General features: G+C 37.9%; 2 protein-coding genes across 3 annotated transcripts; both read left to right on the top strand.

Annotated features, from left to right (window-relative positions):
* Positions 1-2,693: 2,693 nt before the first annotated feature.
* Positions 2,694-19,336, top strand: LOC127944742 (protein-glutamine gamma-glutamyltransferase K-like). Of its 2 annotated transcripts, none has more exons than XM_052540948.1 (14): positions 2,694-2,841; positions 15,316-15,716; positions 15,851-16,042; positions 16,173-16,424; positions 16,540-16,658; positions 16,853-16,960; positions 17,085-17,262; positions 17,350-17,488; positions 17,579-17,771; positions 17,862-18,015; positions 18,157-18,441; positions 18,604-18,764; positions 18,856-18,992; positions 19,138-19,336. In XM_052540948.1, exons 2-14 carry the CDS (start codon positions 15,317-15,319, stop codon positions 19,283-19,285), a joined length of 2,466 nt encoding a protein of 821 aa, XP_052396908.1. In that variant the 5' UTR covers positions 2,694-2,841; position 15,316; the 3' UTR covers positions 19,286-19,336. The 2 variants fall into 2 exon arrangements, with proteins under 2 accessions (XP_052396908.1, XP_052396907.1); XM_052540947.1 differs by lacking the exon at positions 2,694-2,841 and adding an exon at positions 14,840-14,987.
* LOC127944739 (protein-glutamine gamma-glutamyltransferase K-like) lies at positions 3,170-7,250 on the top strand. The gene is made up of 13 exons (XM_052540941.1): positions 3,170-3,618; positions 3,753-3,944; positions 4,075-4,326; positions 4,442-4,560; positions 4,762-4,869; positions 5,017-5,194; positions 5,282-5,420; positions 5,511-5,703; positions 5,784-5,937; positions 6,079-6,363; positions 6,526-6,686; positions 6,778-6,914; positions 7,060-7,250. The coding sequence occupies exons 1-13, from the start codon at positions 3,171-3,173 to the stop codon at positions 7,205-7,207; spliced, it is 2,514 nt and encodes an 837-aa protein (XP_052396901.1). The 5' UTR covers position 3,170; the 3' UTR covers positions 7,208-7,250.
* Positions 19,337-19,665: the final 329 nt, after the last annotated feature.

Here is a 19,665-nt window from a genome sequence, read left to right on the forward strand (position 1 = left end):
TAAATAATAATAATAATAATTCAACCGATAACCAACTGCACTAAAAAAGTCTGAAATTGAAAGATAGAAACTTGATGACAACAGATCATGACATGAAAAGTCTAGTAGTTTCTGTGATGTAGCTAAGTAAAATAGAGAGGAGAAAATGCCCCAACCTTTCCTAACATGTTTTTTCTTTTCCAAGACAAATCCAGTGACCATCAACAGTTCATGTGTGGTTCCTACTGTCTTGGATATTTCTGTATTGATGGACTTGGTCTGCAGCATGTCAGATTAATTATGGGTAAGACTGACTAGAGCATTATAATAAAGGTCTGTAAAGGTCATTGTAATTTTGCCAGGTAATACATATTCCTGGATCAACACCTTTTGATGATCCTGGATCAACATTATTGTACAGAAATAAAGACTTAACCCAATCCCTACCCCTAAACTTAACCCTACCCATAATGATTTCCTAAAATCAGTGTGCATCTCAATTCTGATTGGTTGATTGGAATGTTGTTCCAGGAACATGTTGTACTTGGTGAAATCACACTCGCTGGTCTGTAATACATAATACAAATTATTTTGGAGATTATAAATTTACAGTAAGGGCCGTTTCATAGTCAACGCATCTGTACACATACGCGTCCCCGAGGTTACTCATCGATACGCTTCGGCCGCCATTATGCGTCGGTGCGTAGCCAAATGTGTGGTCCTAGTTTTTGATACGCGACACGCCGATTCACGCAATACTATGCGTTGTCGGTGGGGGTGACATTGCAAGTATTGTACATTAATTCAAGTATATTGTGTTTACAGAAGAAGAAGGTTTGAATACAATGGAGGGCGAAGAGGAAAAATTATGCGAACTTATACGTATTCATCCACATGTATACGATAGTTCATCAGCAACAGAATACACTCCTCTTCAGTTGCCATTGTGATCTGAATATCACGCGACCCGACTCTACTAATATCACCCGACTCTACTACCCCCTGTTGCGTGAGCAGTGTATTGCATACACGCATCAACCGTGACGCTTGCGTTCACTGTTTAGACTATGAAAGGGAGCACGTCGCTCGCGTTGCTTGCTCGCGTTTCTCGCGTTGACTATGAAACGGCCCTAAACAGCGGTATCAGAGCATCCCTGTTTTTCAAAAGTCCAGTGCTGAAAGCTCATTGAGCACTTCTTGAGAGTTTTGCATCTACAAAATTTTGGTTTCCATCCAACATCAACTGTGTCACACCATCACAAATTGCACTGATTTCACTGACTAAACTAAATTATTATGGTGTGATAAACACAACATCATTTTAAGTTAATCCATTCTGATGGATTGATTTCGATTTGGATTAAAGGATAGATGGAATGAAATATGGATGGATGAATGAAAGGACAGAATGATGGATGGATGGATGGACAGTCAGACTAAATGAATACTGAATAAATGACTATTGTCCTTTTCATTGTTTTCTGTCAAGTTTAAACAGAATTACTAGACACAATGTAGTTATGTTATAACAATTTGCTAAAGCCTTTGTAGAGTTATTATTCTTTTAATTATGTGCTGAACAGTTGATTTATGGATGTATTTGGGTCATTTTAATTTAATTGTTCATATTAAAGGCTTTTTTTTTACTTATTTTCTCATACGCCTTCTGGGTGGAGGATGAGGTTCAGGTTTGGGATAGTGAACAATTATATTGTCTCAGAAAAAAAAAAATCATGACCTATTTGAAAATTCCTTTTATAACATAGTTGATGAATCCAAAGGTGCTGGTTTGAAGTTATGAAATCAGATTCCTTACTTCCACTTGCTCTTGTCAGATAGACACATCTTCCAACATCACTGCATGGGGACGCTGTTTTATTCACAGGGCCTGAAGCAGCATTTTATCTTCTGTCATGGAAAAGGAGAAATTTAATTAAAGATGAACATGAAAATTAAACAGGTCATTTTTTTAAATAAAATCTCTAGCATGAGAATTTTCATACTCATTTTCTCTGCTTTCCAATTTTACGAGTCATTCTATTTAATAACTGACTAACAGTCATATATCAAAGAGTCATCCTTGTTCATACAATCATGAGAATAAATGTAGAATTAACAGTAATGGACTCCTATCAATACTGCAATTTATTTAAATTTAATAATGCACTATTACTGTATGTATCAGAGCAAATGTGGCTTTAAAATCTCTTCTGTTGAAGAGAGCTTAATTTCTTCAAATGTATGTACATATATATTTTTTTCTCCTTTGCAACAAATGCACAAATCATTGTGCTGCTTTCTTAATATAAAAAGATTAACAAACAGGGTCATTATGAAATATATAGACACGTTGCTTATAGAATGTTTCTGATATCTAGGTGTCTGAGAGAATGTTAATGTATACTGCAATAAGTACAATTCAACATACACATTAATATAAGTTTAAAATTAAGTTTATATATAATATATACGTTTTATTTCTGTTGTCAATATCTTGGTGTATCCAGCATAGGCAGTGTCACACTGATTTTAATGAATTCTATTCTCTGGTATAGATGTTAGTCTAAAATGAATGTTTAGAACAAAGAACTAAGATGTTAACTTGTCCCATTAATCCTCTAAAAGAAACAATTAAATGAATATGACTCAAAATCCTTTAATGGCTTTCTTAAGAGGACAACTATTCACACTTCAGCTATGAGCTGTGGATGGGGTGGAGATGGAGATGTAGTATAAATATCCCGTCTGCTGTAGAGACAAACTACAGAACGAGCCACAAGCTGGTTAAAGCAGGACTTACTGTTCACTTTCTGCAGCAGTTTCCAGTTCAGTTTCTCTTGAACAGACAAGGACAACATCCACGTAAGTAATCATCTCAGACATTGTTTGAAACTTTTTCAAATTATTAATTTCTATTAGAAAGCTGACATCTAGAATTCATAGGCTGTTTTGTGGATAGAGAGTTGTTTTAAAACTATTATACTGGTATGAACTTTATATAGTTAAATTTTTTGGGAACAGCTCAATGTTTCATGTAAGGATATGTTTTTGCTGTCTAGCAATTGCAGCTTAAAAAGAAACTGGAGATCTGATTTCTAAGAACAAAGAGACCTAATTTATGAATTATTAACCATCTACTGACCAATTACAGATCACACTCATGACTCTCATTTCTTTCTTTTTTGCCCAGCATGCCTTTTGTATACAACCCATACAAAAACCTCTGCAGCGTTGGCCGTTTCCCAGCCATTAAACTGCAGGAGTACAACTGGAGGAAACCAGCATACTATACACCGGTTCACACCAACCCTCGCGTTAACCCATGCACTATCCCTTATCATCACCCATATGTTAACCCTTGCACTGACCCATGCACTACCCCTTATGCCTACCCATATGTTAACCCTTGTGTTAACCCATGCACTACTCCATATGCTACTCCTTGCGCTACTTCATATGATTATCCTTGTGGTACTTCATATGATTATCCTTGGGGTACTTCATATGATTATCCTTGGGGTACTTCATACGCTAATCCTTACGGTTTTGTTGCTCAATGCCATGATTATGACACAAAGGAAGTCGTCGTCAAGAATTATGTGGATGACTGTACAAGCACGCAAGTCTGTGGAGCAGAGAGTAAGAGTCTTCACATTTCCTTTATCTTTGTCCTGCAGTGTATGATGGGAAATGTGTTATTCTTAATCATAATAACTAAATTAATTGTCTTTTTGATAATGAATTACCTGTGTTCTGCTTTTATGTTTTCTCAGATGCTGTCCTCCGGGTGAGTAAAGTCGACCTTCTCAAGTGCAGGACTGGACTGAATCGTCAGGAGCATCACACACATTGTTTCCTTGATGACCATCTCATCGTCCGCAGAGGACAGAGTTTCAACATGTGGGTTGATCTGTGCCGTCCTTTCAATCCCAGTTGTGACAAGCTTCACCTGGAGCTCAAACTAGGTTAGTTTCTAAATGATCCAAGACAACAGAGAATAAACTGTATCTACATATGTAGAGGAGGAACATGTGAGGAGCTGAACCAGCATTTCTACCATCACTGGAATCTCTTGTTGTTTTTTATGTTTAACAGGTCATATCCCATCCATCCGGGACGGCACTTATGTGATCGTTCCAATTGTGGAAGAGTTCAAGAAAGACTGCTGGGGGGCAAAGATTGTGGAACGAGCCCAAAACCGAGTCAAACTGTGTGTGCACTCTGTTCCGACTGCTTGTGTTGGACGATACCAGCTCAGTGTCGTGACACACTGTCCAGGAGGAAGATTCACTTTACCTTATGTTCCTGAAAATGACATTTACATGCTGTTCAACCCCTGGTGTAAAGGTACGTGTTTGATTATACTTTAATATTACAACTGAAACCTAAATATGAAAATGTAATAGAATGAGAAAAGAAAACAAATGCTTTTCCAATTAAAGTCCATCGTTCTCTTCATCAGATGACTGTGTGTACCTGAGTGATGAGGCGGAGAGAGCTGAGTATGTGCTGAATGACATGGGCAGAATCTACTACGGAACTAAGCAGCAGATTGGCTGCAAAACATGGAACTTTGGTCAAGTAAGAGCCAACATTTCATTAATATATTACGAAAGTTCAACAATAACTAAATGTTCATGATATGTTAGAGACTTAAGGCACCGCTATGGTTTCTAGTTTTTCCTAACCTTCCCATACTTGAGAAATAAAAGTGCACAATATAGCATGAAGGGGTTGCTCCACAATATCTAATTTTCTTCCTCTGTGATCTGTGATTATTAGTTTGAGAAGGGAATCTTGTCTGCGTGTATGTATGTGTTGGAGAAGAGCTGTACACCTTGCTCAGGGTGGGGAAGCCCCATTAACATTTCCAGAGTGGTTTCTAACATGGTGAGTCTTCATTTCCTTCTTATCAACACCTGATTTCATTTGGAAATCCTTCAAAATTGTCAGATTTGTTCTCTTCTGAATGTGGTATTTCTTCACAAAGTTCACTGCATTCAAAATGAATTAGTTTAAATAATCTCTCCTTAACAGGTTATTGCCAGCAAAGGCAGTGGTGTGCTGGTGGGTAACTGGTCACACTGCTATGGAGATGGAACTGCTCCTACATCCTGGTGCAGCAGCAGTGCCATCCTGAAACAGTTCTACAAATGTGGAGGAACGCCAGTCAAGTATGGACAGAGCTTGGCCTTTGCTGGAGTCACCAACACACGTAAGAGTTCCTGCAGACTGGACAAGAAGAAGTTTTGAGAAAGTGATTACAGATGTAATTATTTTGTTGTTCTTCTCTTTCTCGTAGTGTTGAGGTGTTTGGGTGTTCCTGCTCGTCCAGTTTCAAACTTCTGTTCTGCTCATGACACTGATGTTCATTTGTCAACTGATGTCTACTTGGATGAGAAATTTCAGCTGATCGATCACATGAACCGTGATCCAATCTGGTAAGCATCATTACCATTTATAATGTCACCAAGAGTTCCTCTGAATGTCCATGAAGTGTTTCTAGATCTTTCTTCTTCTCTTCCATGTAGGAACTACCATGTGTGGAATGAGGCCTGGATGACTCGGCCAGACCTGCCATCTGGTTTTGGAGGTTGGCAGGTGGTTGATTCCACTCCTCAACTGACCAGCCAGGGCTTCTTCCGCTGCGGTCCCACCTCTGTTGCTGCGATCCGCAGCGGGCAGGTCTTCCTGAAGCATGATGTGCCCTTCCTTTTCGCAGAAGTGCGTTATTTCCTTTAATTTACCATTGCATATAATTTACAAACAGCGATTATAACTTCTGATTCCTGTTGTGTCTCTAGGTGAACAATGATAAGGTTTACTGGCAGCGGAGATGTGACGGGACCTTTGGTGTTGTTCATATTGAGAAGGATGTAGTAGGTCACTGCATCAGTACCAAGGCTGTCGGCTCAGATCAACGTGTAGACATCACAAATTTCTACAAACACCCATATGGTAAAACCCACAAGCATTTCACTTAAAACATCTGCTTTAGCCCCTTAATACTTTGAACCATGGCTTCTAGAAATGATGAAGTTTGGTGTTTCTCCTGCGATTCAATCATATGTGCGTTTTACTTTGTCTTTTATTGATCAGGTTCTTCTGAGAAGAGCACTGCTTTGGAAACAGCTCTTCGTCATGGCTTGAGAAGATGCACATACCCACTGCCCTGTCCTGAGGATGTTGTCTGTGAAGTCAGCCTGAAAGAGGATGGACTATGTGTGGGCAAGGATGCCTTGCTTTACATCAATCTTAAAAACAAATGCAGCTCACCTCGTAGCGTCACCCTCTACAGCCAGGCTGCAGCCACGTACTACACCGGAGTCAGGAAGACCTTCCTGAAGAGAGACCAGACATGCATCGAGCTCAAGCCCTCTGAATGTAAGAAATCATAAAGAGTTCAAAGATAAAGCTGAATGTGAGAAGTGATAAAGAGTTGCAATACATGATACCACCCAGTTGGCATTATGCAGCTTATGGGTAAAGAGACTTGTAATGAAAGCATGAGTATTCATTCAGTGTTTGTCATTTTTGCTATAATAGGCAGAGCTCTGGAATGGACCCTGAGTTATGACGAGTATAAGGAACACCTGGTGGATCACACCTCACTGATGCTCAACCTCTTTGGACACGTGGCTCAGACGAAGCAGGTTCTGGCCACCCAGTACAACTTCAGACTGCGCACACCAGATCTTGTTGTCGCTGTGAGTTTAAAGTTAGAGTTTAACAGTTTAATCTTTTGATTGGTTGGAATTATTTAGTGTTAAATTGTGTCTTGTATGTGGTTCTTCTCAGCCTGTATGTGATGCTGTCTTGGGTCAAGAAGTGCCAGTCAAAATCACTTTCCAGAATCCACTGCCTCGTGTCCTGAAGAACTCTGTATTCCGCTTTGTGGGACTTGGACAGCAGCATGCAAGAGTTGTCAACTATGGGTAAAATTGATTTAATTATTTAAACCGTAAATTAATTTTGCATTATATTCAAACTGTTGCTAAACAGTGATTATTTAATCCAAAAAAGAAGAAGAGTAAAATATAATTACACAGTATTATAAAATCATCTTTCTTTCTTTCACAGTGACATTGCAGGGAATGCCACAGTGTGCCTGACAGAGAAGTTTATTCCCACGTGTCACGGTCCACAGAAACTTCTGGTCTCACTGGACTCTCCTCAACTCACTCAGGTTCATGGATTCTCCAACATTGCTGTCAAACAGCATTGTTAAACCAATCAAACAACCAAAACAGAAGAAACGTCATGGCTCCACTGAATAGAAAGTGTTTACACTGAATTGATTTGCAGAGTTAAATAACAGCTGTTAGTTTCTCTTAACTTTCAGGTTGGAAAACTTAAACTTCTCACAATGCATTTAATCATGATGTAGGACAATTGCACTAATGCTTTATGCAAGACAATGTTGTCTTTTCATCTTTTCTGATTTGTTTAGTAGTCTTTCTGAAATTGCCTTTTATGAGTTTGAAAGCTTATAATTGTGATTCTGAATATTAATTTACCAGTTTTTCCTCATTTGAAAGCTCAAGTAATTGTATCATGGTGTTGGTTACTCTGTCCTATGTAGCTTCAGCTTCAAATAAAAAAAAATAAAATAAAAAATCCAGCATACTAAACTGTGTCAGTTTGTGATATAGAGGGATCTATTAAAATGAGGCTTTATTCCTCTTGTCATTTAAAATTAGTCATACATTCTTGTCTCATATACTTTCCATAACAGATAATTTTATATACTCATTTATCCAAACTTTTGCAGACTGCTTGTTTCTAAAACCTCAGAATATTAATATAGACCAGTGATCCCCAACCTGTCGATCGCAATCTCTATCAGTGTCCCAGTTGCTGCTTTCATTAACAAAAAAATAAGTTAAACAAATATAATGAAATTTTCCAATTTTTGTACTGCATTTTTTGTACTTATTTTACTTGTTATTTGGGCTAGTTACTGGGACAGTGATAAAGAAAAATACACAATGCCTTAGTAAACGGGTCATTTTAAGACCAGAGATGCTTAAGATGAAAAACTTAAAAGCAGGCACTGTTACTGTTTACTATAGGCGAAATATAGTAAAATAATAATAATAATAATAATAATAATAATAATAAAATTAAAAAACTTCAATACTGGATTTGGGGTGAGGGGTTATATGGATGTATGAGCGCAGAATACATGGGGGACATGTCCTCCCAACTTTTGATAAAACGTAAATTCGTCCCAGAATAGACCAGAATATCAGTATTTTAATAGATATATGTAGAAAAGCACAAACACTTGTTTGCAGCTACAACATCAGTTACTGCAAAATTACAATCCCTGTTCCCTGCATCTCCCTTCTATGGTGCCCCTAAGGAGACATGGTCACTTCACTTAGTTTTGTTTTAGCCACAACATAATAACTCATGGGATCCTGATATGTCATGACCAGGATATATTAATTTGAGGGAACGTCATATTAACTTGTGGGAACGTGATATTATGTCTTCTTATGTTGAGGGAACTAATAAATATTTTTCTCATGGCCAGGAATTAAATGTAAACAAACCTGCATTATCATAGCAAGTTAGAAAGTATTATATTATTTATTATAGAAATTGTGACATTATTAAATTATTATATTAACCATAGTCCTTGGCTATCAGACTAAATGCGATAAGCAGCATTCAAATTTATGATGAATAAATGTTACATAAAGTGCATAATATAAAATAGGACTACAAGAAAACCTTTTTATCCATCCTACAGTCTTGTCAGTTCATTAACCCTCTGGAGTCAATTAACGCGTATACCCCTTCATTTCAATCTCTTTACCTAACATTCTGAATACTTTTTTAAATAATAGCCTACTGTAAATGTTCGGCATGCCAATAAAGCTTTGATTATGCTGACTAGAATTTTTGCTAGATTGCATTTTAAATTTAACATACATTTCATTTTATTTCGGCTAATTAATGGACCATAATTATAAATGCTATAGTATTTCATTGAGAAATTATATACAACAATAAATATAAAAATATAGCCCTAATAAGTTAATGTAATAATAATAATCATATACAAATATTAAATTAAATGATCTATTTTTGATAATCCCGGGTTTCTATGGTCATGCAGGTTTGTTTATGCATTAAACTAATGGCCACTAGAAAAATATATAATTCCCTCAACATAAGAAGTTGCAGCCACAACATAAGGTTGTCCTTCCTTAACAAAATGATCTTGAGGCCACAACATAATATCACATTCCCAAGAGTTAATATGACATTCCCTCAAATTAATATCAAATGGCCATGAAATATTATCAGGATCCCATGAGTTATTACAGGTGTGTCGCAACAACTTAGAATGTCATGGAAAAGTTCATTTATTTCAGTAATTCAACTCAAATGTATTAAATAAATTCAGTGCACACAGACTGAAGTAGTTTAAGGGCCCTATCTTGCACCCAGCGCAATTGACTTTGTACACCGACACACCCACGCAAAGCGCGCTTTTCCCTCCACAGAAGCATGTCGCTAAACTAGTGAATGAACTTGCGCTCCCTGGGCGGTTCAGCGCAAAAAAGGAGGCGTGTTCCGGCGCAAACAATCCCTGGTGCTATTTTGCTGTTCCATTAAACAATTGCGCCACTGACCAGAAAAAAACTAGTCTAAAGTCAGTGGCGCGTTGCGCGTTGTTCATTATGCTATTTTAAGGGCGCAAGCTTGACCATAATGTATAGCGTGCACAACGCGCATACACTTTGCTCATGTAATCTACACAGATGCAACAGTTATTTTTGAAAATCATAAATTGTTACACTAAAAAAATATTAACACATGAGATGACGGAAATCATTGTGAAATCTTGCTTACAAATTATTCAGGCTAATTGTAGTAATTAAGGATCAGACCTGTTTGCCTGATAGTGGCAAGACATATATGTATATAAGGACATCTGACAAATTTGTTTGTCCGTCAAGAACCAGGAAAAAAAAAAATCGCTGAAACAATTGTGGCTATTTCCTCCCACGCCTGTTTAATCGACGCTATATTGGGTGGGTTTTTCCCATCCCCATACAACACAACTTCTCTGTCTTTCACTGCTCTTACAAGAACATCAGTCTCCTCGGCTGTGAACCGCTCCTGGCGTGCGCCTGGTAAATACGCCATAAAAATAGCAATCCATAATGTAACTTGCGCACCTGCTTTTGAAGGCAATGTTGGATGATGCTCTGATTGGTTTATTTCACGTTACGCCCAAACCACACCTACGAATAATGAAGCTACTTCAGACCAACCCATTTTAGATTTGCACCGGGCGCAAGAGCCATTTATCCCGCCGGGAAAATAGCAACAGCGCCGAGACCCGCCCACAAACTTACTTGCGCTTCGCGCTTTGACACTTGCGTTTCAGATCGTTAAAATAGGGCCCTAAGTATTTGGTTCTTTTAATTGTGATGATTTTGGTTCACATTTAACAAAAACCCACCAATTCAATATTTCAACAAATTAGAATATGGTGACATGCCAAATCAACTAATCAACTCAAAACAAAAGGTTTCCTGAGCCTTCAAAATGATCTCTCAGTTTGGTTCACTAGGCTACACATTCATGGGGAAGACTGCTGATCTGACAGTTGTCCAGAAGACTATTATTGACACCCTTCACAAGGAGGGTAAGCCACAAACATTCATTGAGAAAGAAGCTGGCTTTTCACCGAGTGCTGTATCCAAGCATGTTAACAGAAAGTTGAGTGGAAGGAAAACGTGTGGAAGGAAAAGATGTACAACCAACAGAGAGAACTGCAGCCTTATGAGGACTGTCAAGCAAACATTGATTCAAGAATCTGAGTCAACTTCACAAAGAAAGGACTGAGGCTGGGGGCAAGGCATCAAGAGCCACTACACACAGAGGTGTCATGGATTTTGCTGAACCACAGACAACGCCAGAGGCGTCTTCCCTATGCTAAGTAGAAAAAAGAACTGGACTGTTGCCCAGTGGTCCAAAGTCCTTTCTTCAGATGAGAGCAAGTTTTGTATTTCATTTGGAAACCAAGGTCCTTCAGTCTGGAGGAAGGGTGGCAAGTTGCTTGAAGTCCAGTGTTAAGTTTTCACAGTCTGTGATGATTTTGGGTGCAATGTCATCTGCTGGTGTTTGGTCCATTATGGGTTTTTTTTTTTAACTAAAGTCACTGCACCCATTTACCAAAAAATGTTGGAGCAATTCATGCTTGCTTCTGCTGACCAGCTTTTTGAAGATGCTGATTTCATTTTCCAGCAGGATTTGGCACCTCCCCCACACTGCCAAAATCACCAAAGGTTGGTTAGATGACCATGGTGTTGGTGTGCTTGACTGACCAGCAAACTCACCAGATCTGAACCCCAGAGAGAATCTATGGAGTATTGTCAAGAGGAAATTGAGATAAAAGAGACCAAAAAATGCAGATAAGCTGGAGGCCACTGTCAAAGAAACCTGGGTTTCCATACCACCTCAGCAGTGCCACAAACTGATCCCCTCCATGCCACGCAGAATTGAGGCAGTAATTAAAGCAAAAGGAGCCTCTACCAAGTAATGAGTACATGTTAAGTAAATGGACATACTTTTTTTTTTTTTTTTTGGTCTTATGAAGTATTCTACATGTAATTGGTTGAGATAGTGAATTGGTGGGTTTTTGTTAACTGTGAGCCAAAATCATCACAATTAAAAGAACCAAAGACTTATACTTCCGTCTGTGTGCAATTAACTTATTTAATACATAAGTTTCACAATCTGAGTTGAATTACTTAAATGAACTTTTGTCAAATGTATCTCCAATTATAGAATCACCCACAGGCTACGTATTGAACATGTCAAATATATATATATGGAATGATGAAATATAGCCGGACTATATCGGGTCATTAGTTAACCGAGACATTAAAGACTGCATCCGAAAACTGAAAATGCTGCCTTCGGAGGACAAATTCAAAGGTAGGAAGGCATTAAGGCACGTCTAAATTCAGTGTAAGCTACAATTCCTGTCTCCTGAGATGCCTTCATCTGGCCAATTTTTGACAGCAGTTAAGATGTTGGTTAAGATGTCAGTTAAGAAGTCGGTTAAGATGTCAGTTAAGAAGTCTCGAAGGCAGTTAAGATGTCTAACATGTCGGTTAAGATGTTTAAGTATAAATTTAATTTTTTGGGTGGGAATTTTGAAATGTTAAAACGCAAAGACTTGAGTGATTTATTGCAATAATGTAAAATGTAATGTTTGCAACAAATAGTACTTGACCAGACTGAATTACAGTTCATGTGACAAATCAGCTCAAATTGATCAGCCAAATAAAGAAACTATGTATTTATTTATTTTTATTTTTTGCTCTTGTGCGTCTTATAAAAATGTAAAAGCAGGTATTTATGCCATATTATTACACAAAAATGAGAAAAAAAGGACACTGTTTTGTCACTGGCGTTGTTTTGTGTAATATGCAAAACACTTACACATTTTGCATAATTTCATGTAAAATTACATTTTAAAGGAAGTGAAATAAAATAAACTTGAATAATATGATGAATTTGAATAATATGAAGAACACTTTTATGTCTGTCTGTACATGCATGCAGCTTTTTAAAGAGAGAACTCTTATTAAAGAGATTATGTTCTTGAAAGAATTAAAATGTCTGCCAATGAATATTCATAAAAACAAGTGTAGTAAATAAAATAATAATAATAATAATAATTCACACGATAACCAACTGCACTAAAGAAGCCTGAAATTGAAAGATAGAAACTTTAAGTATTTAACTCCCAACAACAGTGATTTCAGTCTCTGAGATGACATGAAAAGTCTAGTAGTTTCTGTGATGTAGCTAAGTAAAATAGAGAGGAGAAAATGCCCCAACCTTTCCAAACATGTTTTTTCTTTTCCAAGACAAATCCAGTGACCATCAACAGTTCATGTGTGGTTCCTACTGTCTTGGATATTTCTGTATTGATGGACTTGGTCTGCAGCATGTCAGATTAATTATGGGTAAGACTGACTAGAGCATTATAATAATGGTCTGTAAAGGTCATTGTGATTTTGCCAGGTAATACATATTCCTGGATCAACACCATTTGATGAAAAAACCCCAATCCCTACCCCTAAACTTAACCCTACCCATAATGTTTTCCTAGAATCAGTGTGCATCTCAATTCTGATTGGTTGATTGGAATGTTGTCCAAGGAACATGTTGTACTTGGTGAAATCACACTCGCTGGTCTGTAATACATAATACATATTATTTTGGAGATTATACATTTACAGTAAAGAGCGGTATCAGAGCATCCCTGTTTTTCAAAAGTCCAGTGCTGAAAGCTCATTGAGCACTTCTTGAGAGTTTTGCATCTACAAAATTTTGGTTTCCATCCAACATCAACTGTGTCACACCATCACAAATTGCACTGATTTCACTGACTAAACTAAATTATTATGGTGTGATAAACACAACGTCATTTTAAGTAAATCCATTTTGATGGATTGATTTCGATTTGGATTAAAGGATAGATGGAATGAAATATGGATGGATGGATGAATGAAAGGACAGGATGAGGGATGGATGGATGGTTGAAAGAATGATGGATGGATGGATGGATGGATGGTCAGACGAACTGAATTAATAGTGAATAAATGAATATTGTCCTTTTCATTGTTTTCTGTCAAGTTTAAACATAATTACTAGACACACTTTTAATTATGTGCTGAACAGTTGATTTATGGATGTATTTGGGTCATTTTAATTTAATTGGTCATATTAAAGGCTTTTTTTTTTACTTATTTTCTCATACGCCTTCTGGGTGGAGGATAAGGTTCAGGTTGGGGATAATGAACAATTATATCGTTTCAGAAAAAAAATCATGACCTATTTGAAAATACCTTTTATAACATAGTTGATAAATCCAAAGGTGCATACTGATTTGAAGTTATGAAATCAGATTCCTTACTTCCACTTGCTCTTGTCAGATAGACACATCTTCCAACATCACTGCATGGGGACGCTGTTTTATTCACAGGGCCTGAAGCAGCATTTTATCTTCTGTCATGGAAAAGGAGAATTTTTATTAAAGATGAACATGAAAAATCAACAGGTAATTTTTTAAATAAATTCTCTAGCATGAGAATTTTTATACTCATTTTCTCTGCTTTAAAATTTTATGAGTCATTTTATTTAATAACTGACTAACAGTCATATATCAAAGAGTCATCCTTGTTCATACAATCATGAGAATAAATGTAGAATTAACAGTAATGGACTCCTATCAATACTGCAATTTAATTTAATAATGCACTATTACTGTATGTATCAGAGCAAATTTGGCCTTAAAATCTCTTCTCTAATCTCTTTGTTGAAGAGAGCTTAATTTCTTCAAATGTATGTACATATATATTTTTTTCTCCTTTGCAACAAATGCACAAATCATTGTGCTGCTTTCTTAATATAAAAAGATTAACAAGCAGGGTCTTTATGAAATATATAGACACGTTGCTTATAGAATGTTTCTGATATCTAGGTGTCTGAGAGAATGTTAATGTATACTGCAATAAGTACAATTCAACATACACATTAATATAAGTTTAAAATTAAGTTTATATATAATATATACATTTTATTTCTGTTGTCAATATCTTGGTGTATCCAGCATAGGCAGTGTCACGCTGATTTTAATGAGTTCTATTCTCTGGTATAGATGTTAGTCTAAAATGAATGTTTAGAACAAAGAACTAAGATGTTAACTTGTCCCATTAATTCTCTAAAAGAAACAATTAAATGAATATGACTCAAAATCCTTTAATGGCTTTCTTAAGAGGACAACTATTCACACTTCAGCTATGAGCTGTGGATGGGGTGGAGATGGAGATGTAGTATAAATATCCCGTCTGCTGTAGAGACAAACTACAGAACGAGCCACAAGCTGGTTAAAGCAGGACTTACTGTTCACTTTCTGCAGCAGTTTCCAGTTCAGTTTCTCTTGAACAGACAAGGACAACATCCACGTAAGTAATCATCTCAGACATTGTTTGAAACTTTATTAAATTATTCATTTCTATTAGAAAGCTGACATCTAGATTTCATAGGCTGTTTTGTGGATCGAGAGTTGGCTAAAAACTATTATACTGCTATGAACTTTATATAGTCAAAATTTTGGGGAAAAGCCCAATGTTTCATGTAAGGATATGTTTTTGCTGTCTAGCAATTGCAGCTTAAAAAGAAACTGGAGATCTGATTTCTAAGAACAAAGAGACCTAATTTATGAATTATTAACCATCTACTGACCAATTACAGATCACACTCATGACTCTCATTTCTTTCTTTTTTGCCCAGCATGCCTTTTGTATACAACCCATACAAAAACCTCTGCAGCGTTGGCCGTTTCCCAGCCATTAAACTGCAGGAGTACAACTGGAGGAAACCAGCATACTACACACCGGTTCACACCAACCCTCGCGTTAACCCATGCACTATCCCTTATCATCACCCATATGTTAACCCTTGCACTGACCCATGCACTACCCCTTATGCCTACCCATATGTTAACCCTTGTGTTAACCCATGCACTACTCCATATGCTACTCCTTGCGCTACTTCATATGATTATCCTTGGGGTACTTCATACTCTAATCCTTACGGTTTTGTTGCTCAATGCCATGATTATGACACAAAGGAAGTCGTCGTCAAGAATTATGTGGATGAATGTACAAGCACGCAAGTCTGTGGAGCAGAGAGTAAGAGTCTTCACATTTTCTTTATCTTTGTCCTGCAGTGTATGATGGGAAATGTGTTATTCTTACTCATTATAAATTAATGAATTATTTGCTTGAAAACCAATTACCTGTGTTCTGCTTTTATGTTTTCTCAGATGCTGTCCTCCGGGTGAGTAAAGTCGACCTTCTCAAGTGCAGGACCGGACTGAATCGTCAGGAGCATCACACACATTGTTTCCTTGATGACCATCTCATCGTCCGCAGAGGACAGAGTTTCAACATGTGGGTGGATCTGTGCCGTCCTTTCAATCCCAGTTGTGACAAGCTTCACCTGGAGCTCAAACTAGGTTAGTTTCTAAATGATCCAAGACAACAGAGAATATACTGTATCTACATATGTAGAGGAGGAACATGTGAGGAGCTGAACCAGCATTTCTACCATCACTGGAATCTCTTGTTGTTTTGTATGTTTAACAGGTCATATCCCATCCATCCGGGACGGCACTTATGTGATCGTTCCAATTGTGGAAGAGTTCAAGAAAGACTGCTGGGGTGCAAAGATTGTGGAACGAGCCCAAAACCGAATCAAACTGTGTGTGAACTCTGTTCCGACTGCTTGTGTTGGACGATACCAGCTCAGTGTCGTGACACACTGTCCAGGAGGAAGATTCACTTTACCTTATGTTCCTGAAAATGACATTTACATGCTGTTCAACCCCTGGTGTAAAGGTACATGTTTTATTATACTTTAATATTACAACTGAAAGCTAAATATGAAAATATAATAGAGTGAGGAAAGAAAATAAATGCTTTTCCAATTAAAGTCCATTGTTCTCTTCATCAGATGACTGTGTGTACCTGAGTGATGAGGCGGAGAGAGCTGAGTATGTGCTGAATGACATGGGCAGAATCTACTACGGAACTAAGCAGCAGATTGGCTGCAAAACATGGAACTTTGGTCAAGTAAGAGCCAAGATTTCATTAATATATTACGAAAGTTCAACGATGTTCATGATATGTTAGAGACTAAGGCACCGCTATGGTTTCTAGTTTTTCCTAACCTTCCCATACTTGAGATATAAAAGTGCACAATATAGAATGAAGGTTTTTTTTTACACAATATCTAATTTTCTTCCTCTGTGATCTGTGATTCTTAGTTTGAGAAGGGAATATTGTCTGCGTGTATGTATGTGTTGGAGAAGAGCTGTACACCTTGCTCAGGGTGGGGAAGCCCCATTAACATTTCCAGAGTGGTTTCTAACATGGTGAGTCTTCATTTCCTTCTTATCAACACCTGATTTCATTTGGAAAGCCCGACACAATAGTCAGATTTGTTCTTTTATTTAATTCAGTATTTCTATAATACTTAAAGTTGTCTCTCCTTATCAGGTTATTGCCAACAAAGGCAGTGGTGTGCTGGTGGGTAACTGGTCACACTGCTATGGAGATGGAACTGCTCCTACATCCTGGTGCAGCAGCAGTGCCATCCTGAAACAGTTCTACAAATGTGGAGGAACGCCAGTCAAGTATGGACAGAGCTTGGCCTTTGCTGGAGTCACCAACACACGTAAGAGTTCCTGCAGACTGGACAAGAAGTTGTTTTGAGAAAGTGATTACAGATGTAATTATTTTGTTGTTCTTCTCTTTCTCGTAGTGTTGAGGTGTTTGGGTGTTCCTGCTCGTCCAGTTTCAAACTTCTGTTCTGCTCATGACACTGATGTTCATTTGTCAACTGATGTCTACTTGGATGAGAAATTTCAGCTGATCGATCACATGAACCGTGATCCAATCTGGTAAGTATCATTACCATTTATAATGTCACCAAGAGTTCCTCTGAATGTCCATGAAGTGTTTCTAGATCTTTCTTCTTCTCTTCCATGTAGGAACTACCATGTGTGGAATGAGGCCTGGATGACTCGGCCAGACCTGCCATCTGGTTTTGGAGGTTGGCAGGTGGTTGATTCCACTCCTCAACTGACCAGCCAGGGCTTCTTCCGCTGCGGTCCCACCTCTGTTGCTGCGATCCGCAGCGGGCAGGTCTTCCTGAAGCATGATGTGCCCTTCCTTTTCGCAGAAGTGCGTTATTTCCTTTAATTTACCATTGCATACAATTTACAGACAGCGATTATAATGACATATGACTTCTGATTCCTGTTGTGTCTCTAGGTGAACAATGATAAGGTTTACTGGCAGCGGAGATGTGACGGGACCTTTGGTGTTGTTCATATTGAGAAGGATGTAGTAGGTCACTGCATCAGTACCAAGGCTGTCGGCTCAGATCAACGTGTAGACATCACAAATTTCTACAAACACCCATATGGTAAAACCCACAAGCATTTCACTTAAAACATCTGCTTTAGCCCCTTAATACTTTGAACCATGGCTTCTAGAAATGATGAAGTTTGGTATCTCTCCTGGGATTCAATCATATGTGCATTTTACTCTGTCTTTAATTGATCAGGTTCTTCTGAGAAGAGCACTGCTTTGGAAACAGCTCTTCGTCATGGCTTGAGAAGATGCACATACCCACTGCCCTGTCCTGAGGATGTTGTCTGTGAAGTCAGCCTGAAAGAGGATGGACTATGTGTGGGCAAGGATGCCTTGCTTTACATCAATCTTAAAAACAAATGCAGCTCACCTCGTAGCGTCACCCTCTACAGCCAAGCTGCAGCCACGTACTACACCGGAGTCAGGAAGACCTTCCTGAAGAGAGACCAGACATGCATCGAGCTCAAGCCCTCTGAATGTAAGAAATCATAAAGAGTTCAAAGATAAAGCTGAATGTGAGAAGTGATAAAGAGTTGCAATACATGATACCACCCAGTTGGCATTATGCAGCTTATGGGTAAAGAGACTTGTAATGAAAGCATGAGTATTCATTCAGTATTTGTCATTTTTGCTATAATAGGCAGAGCTCTGGAATGGACCCTGAGTTATGACGAGTATAAGGAACACCTGGTGGATCACACCTCACTGATGCTCAACCTCTTTGGACACGTGGCTCAGACGAAGCAGGTTCTGGCCACCCAGTACAACTTCAGACTGCGCACACCAGATCTTGTTGTCGCTGTGAGTTTAAAGTTAGAGTTTAACTGTGGAATCTTTTGATTGGTTGGAATTATTTAGTGTTAAATTGTGTTTTGTATGTGCTTCTTCTCAGCCTGTAAGTGATGCGGTCTTGGGTCAAGAAGTGCCAGTCAAAATCACTTTCCAGAATCCACTGCCTCGTGTCCTGAAGAACTCTGTATTCCGCTTTGTGGGACTTGGACAGCAGCATGCAAGAGTTGTCAACTATGGGTAAAATTGATTTAATTATTTAAACCGTAAATTAATTTTGCATTATATTCAAACTGTTGCTAAACAGTGATTATTTAATCAAAAAAAGAAGAAGAGTAAAATATAATTACACAGTATTATAAAATCATCTTTCTTTCTTTCACAGTGACATTGCAGGGAATGCCACAGTGTGCCTGACAGAGAAGTTTATTCCCACGTGTCACGGTCCACAGAAACTTCTGGTCTCACTGGACTCTCCTCAACTCACTCAGGTTCATGGATTCTCCAACATTGCTGTCAAACAGCATTGTTAAACCAATCAAACAACCAAAACAGAAGAAACGTCATGGCTCCACTGAATAGAAAACGTTCACACTGAATTGATTTGCAGAGTTAGATAACAGCTGTTAGTTTCTCTTAACTTTCAGGTTGTAAACCTTAAATGTCTCACAATTAATTTAATCATGATGTAGGACAATTGCGCTAATGCTTTATGCAAGACAATGTGTTTTCATCTTTTCTGATTTTCTTTGTATTCTTTTGTTATTTGGCGTTCATGAGAGTTTGAGAGACTATAAATGTAATTCTGAATAGTTATTACCCAGTTTTTCCTCAATTGAAAACTCAAGTAATGTTATCATGGTGTTGGTCACTCTGTCCTGTGTAGCTTCAGCTTCAAATAAAATGTTTCCAG

The sequence above is a fragment of the Carassius gibelio genome, chromosome A23, assembly GCF_023724105.1.
Source record: "Carassius gibelio isolate Cgi1373 ecotype wild population from Czech Republic chromosome A23, carGib1.2-hapl.c, whole genome shotgun sequence".
Taxonomy (NCBI): Eukaryota; Metazoa; Chordata; class Actinopteri; order Cypriniformes; family Cyprinidae; genus Carassius; species Carassius gibelio.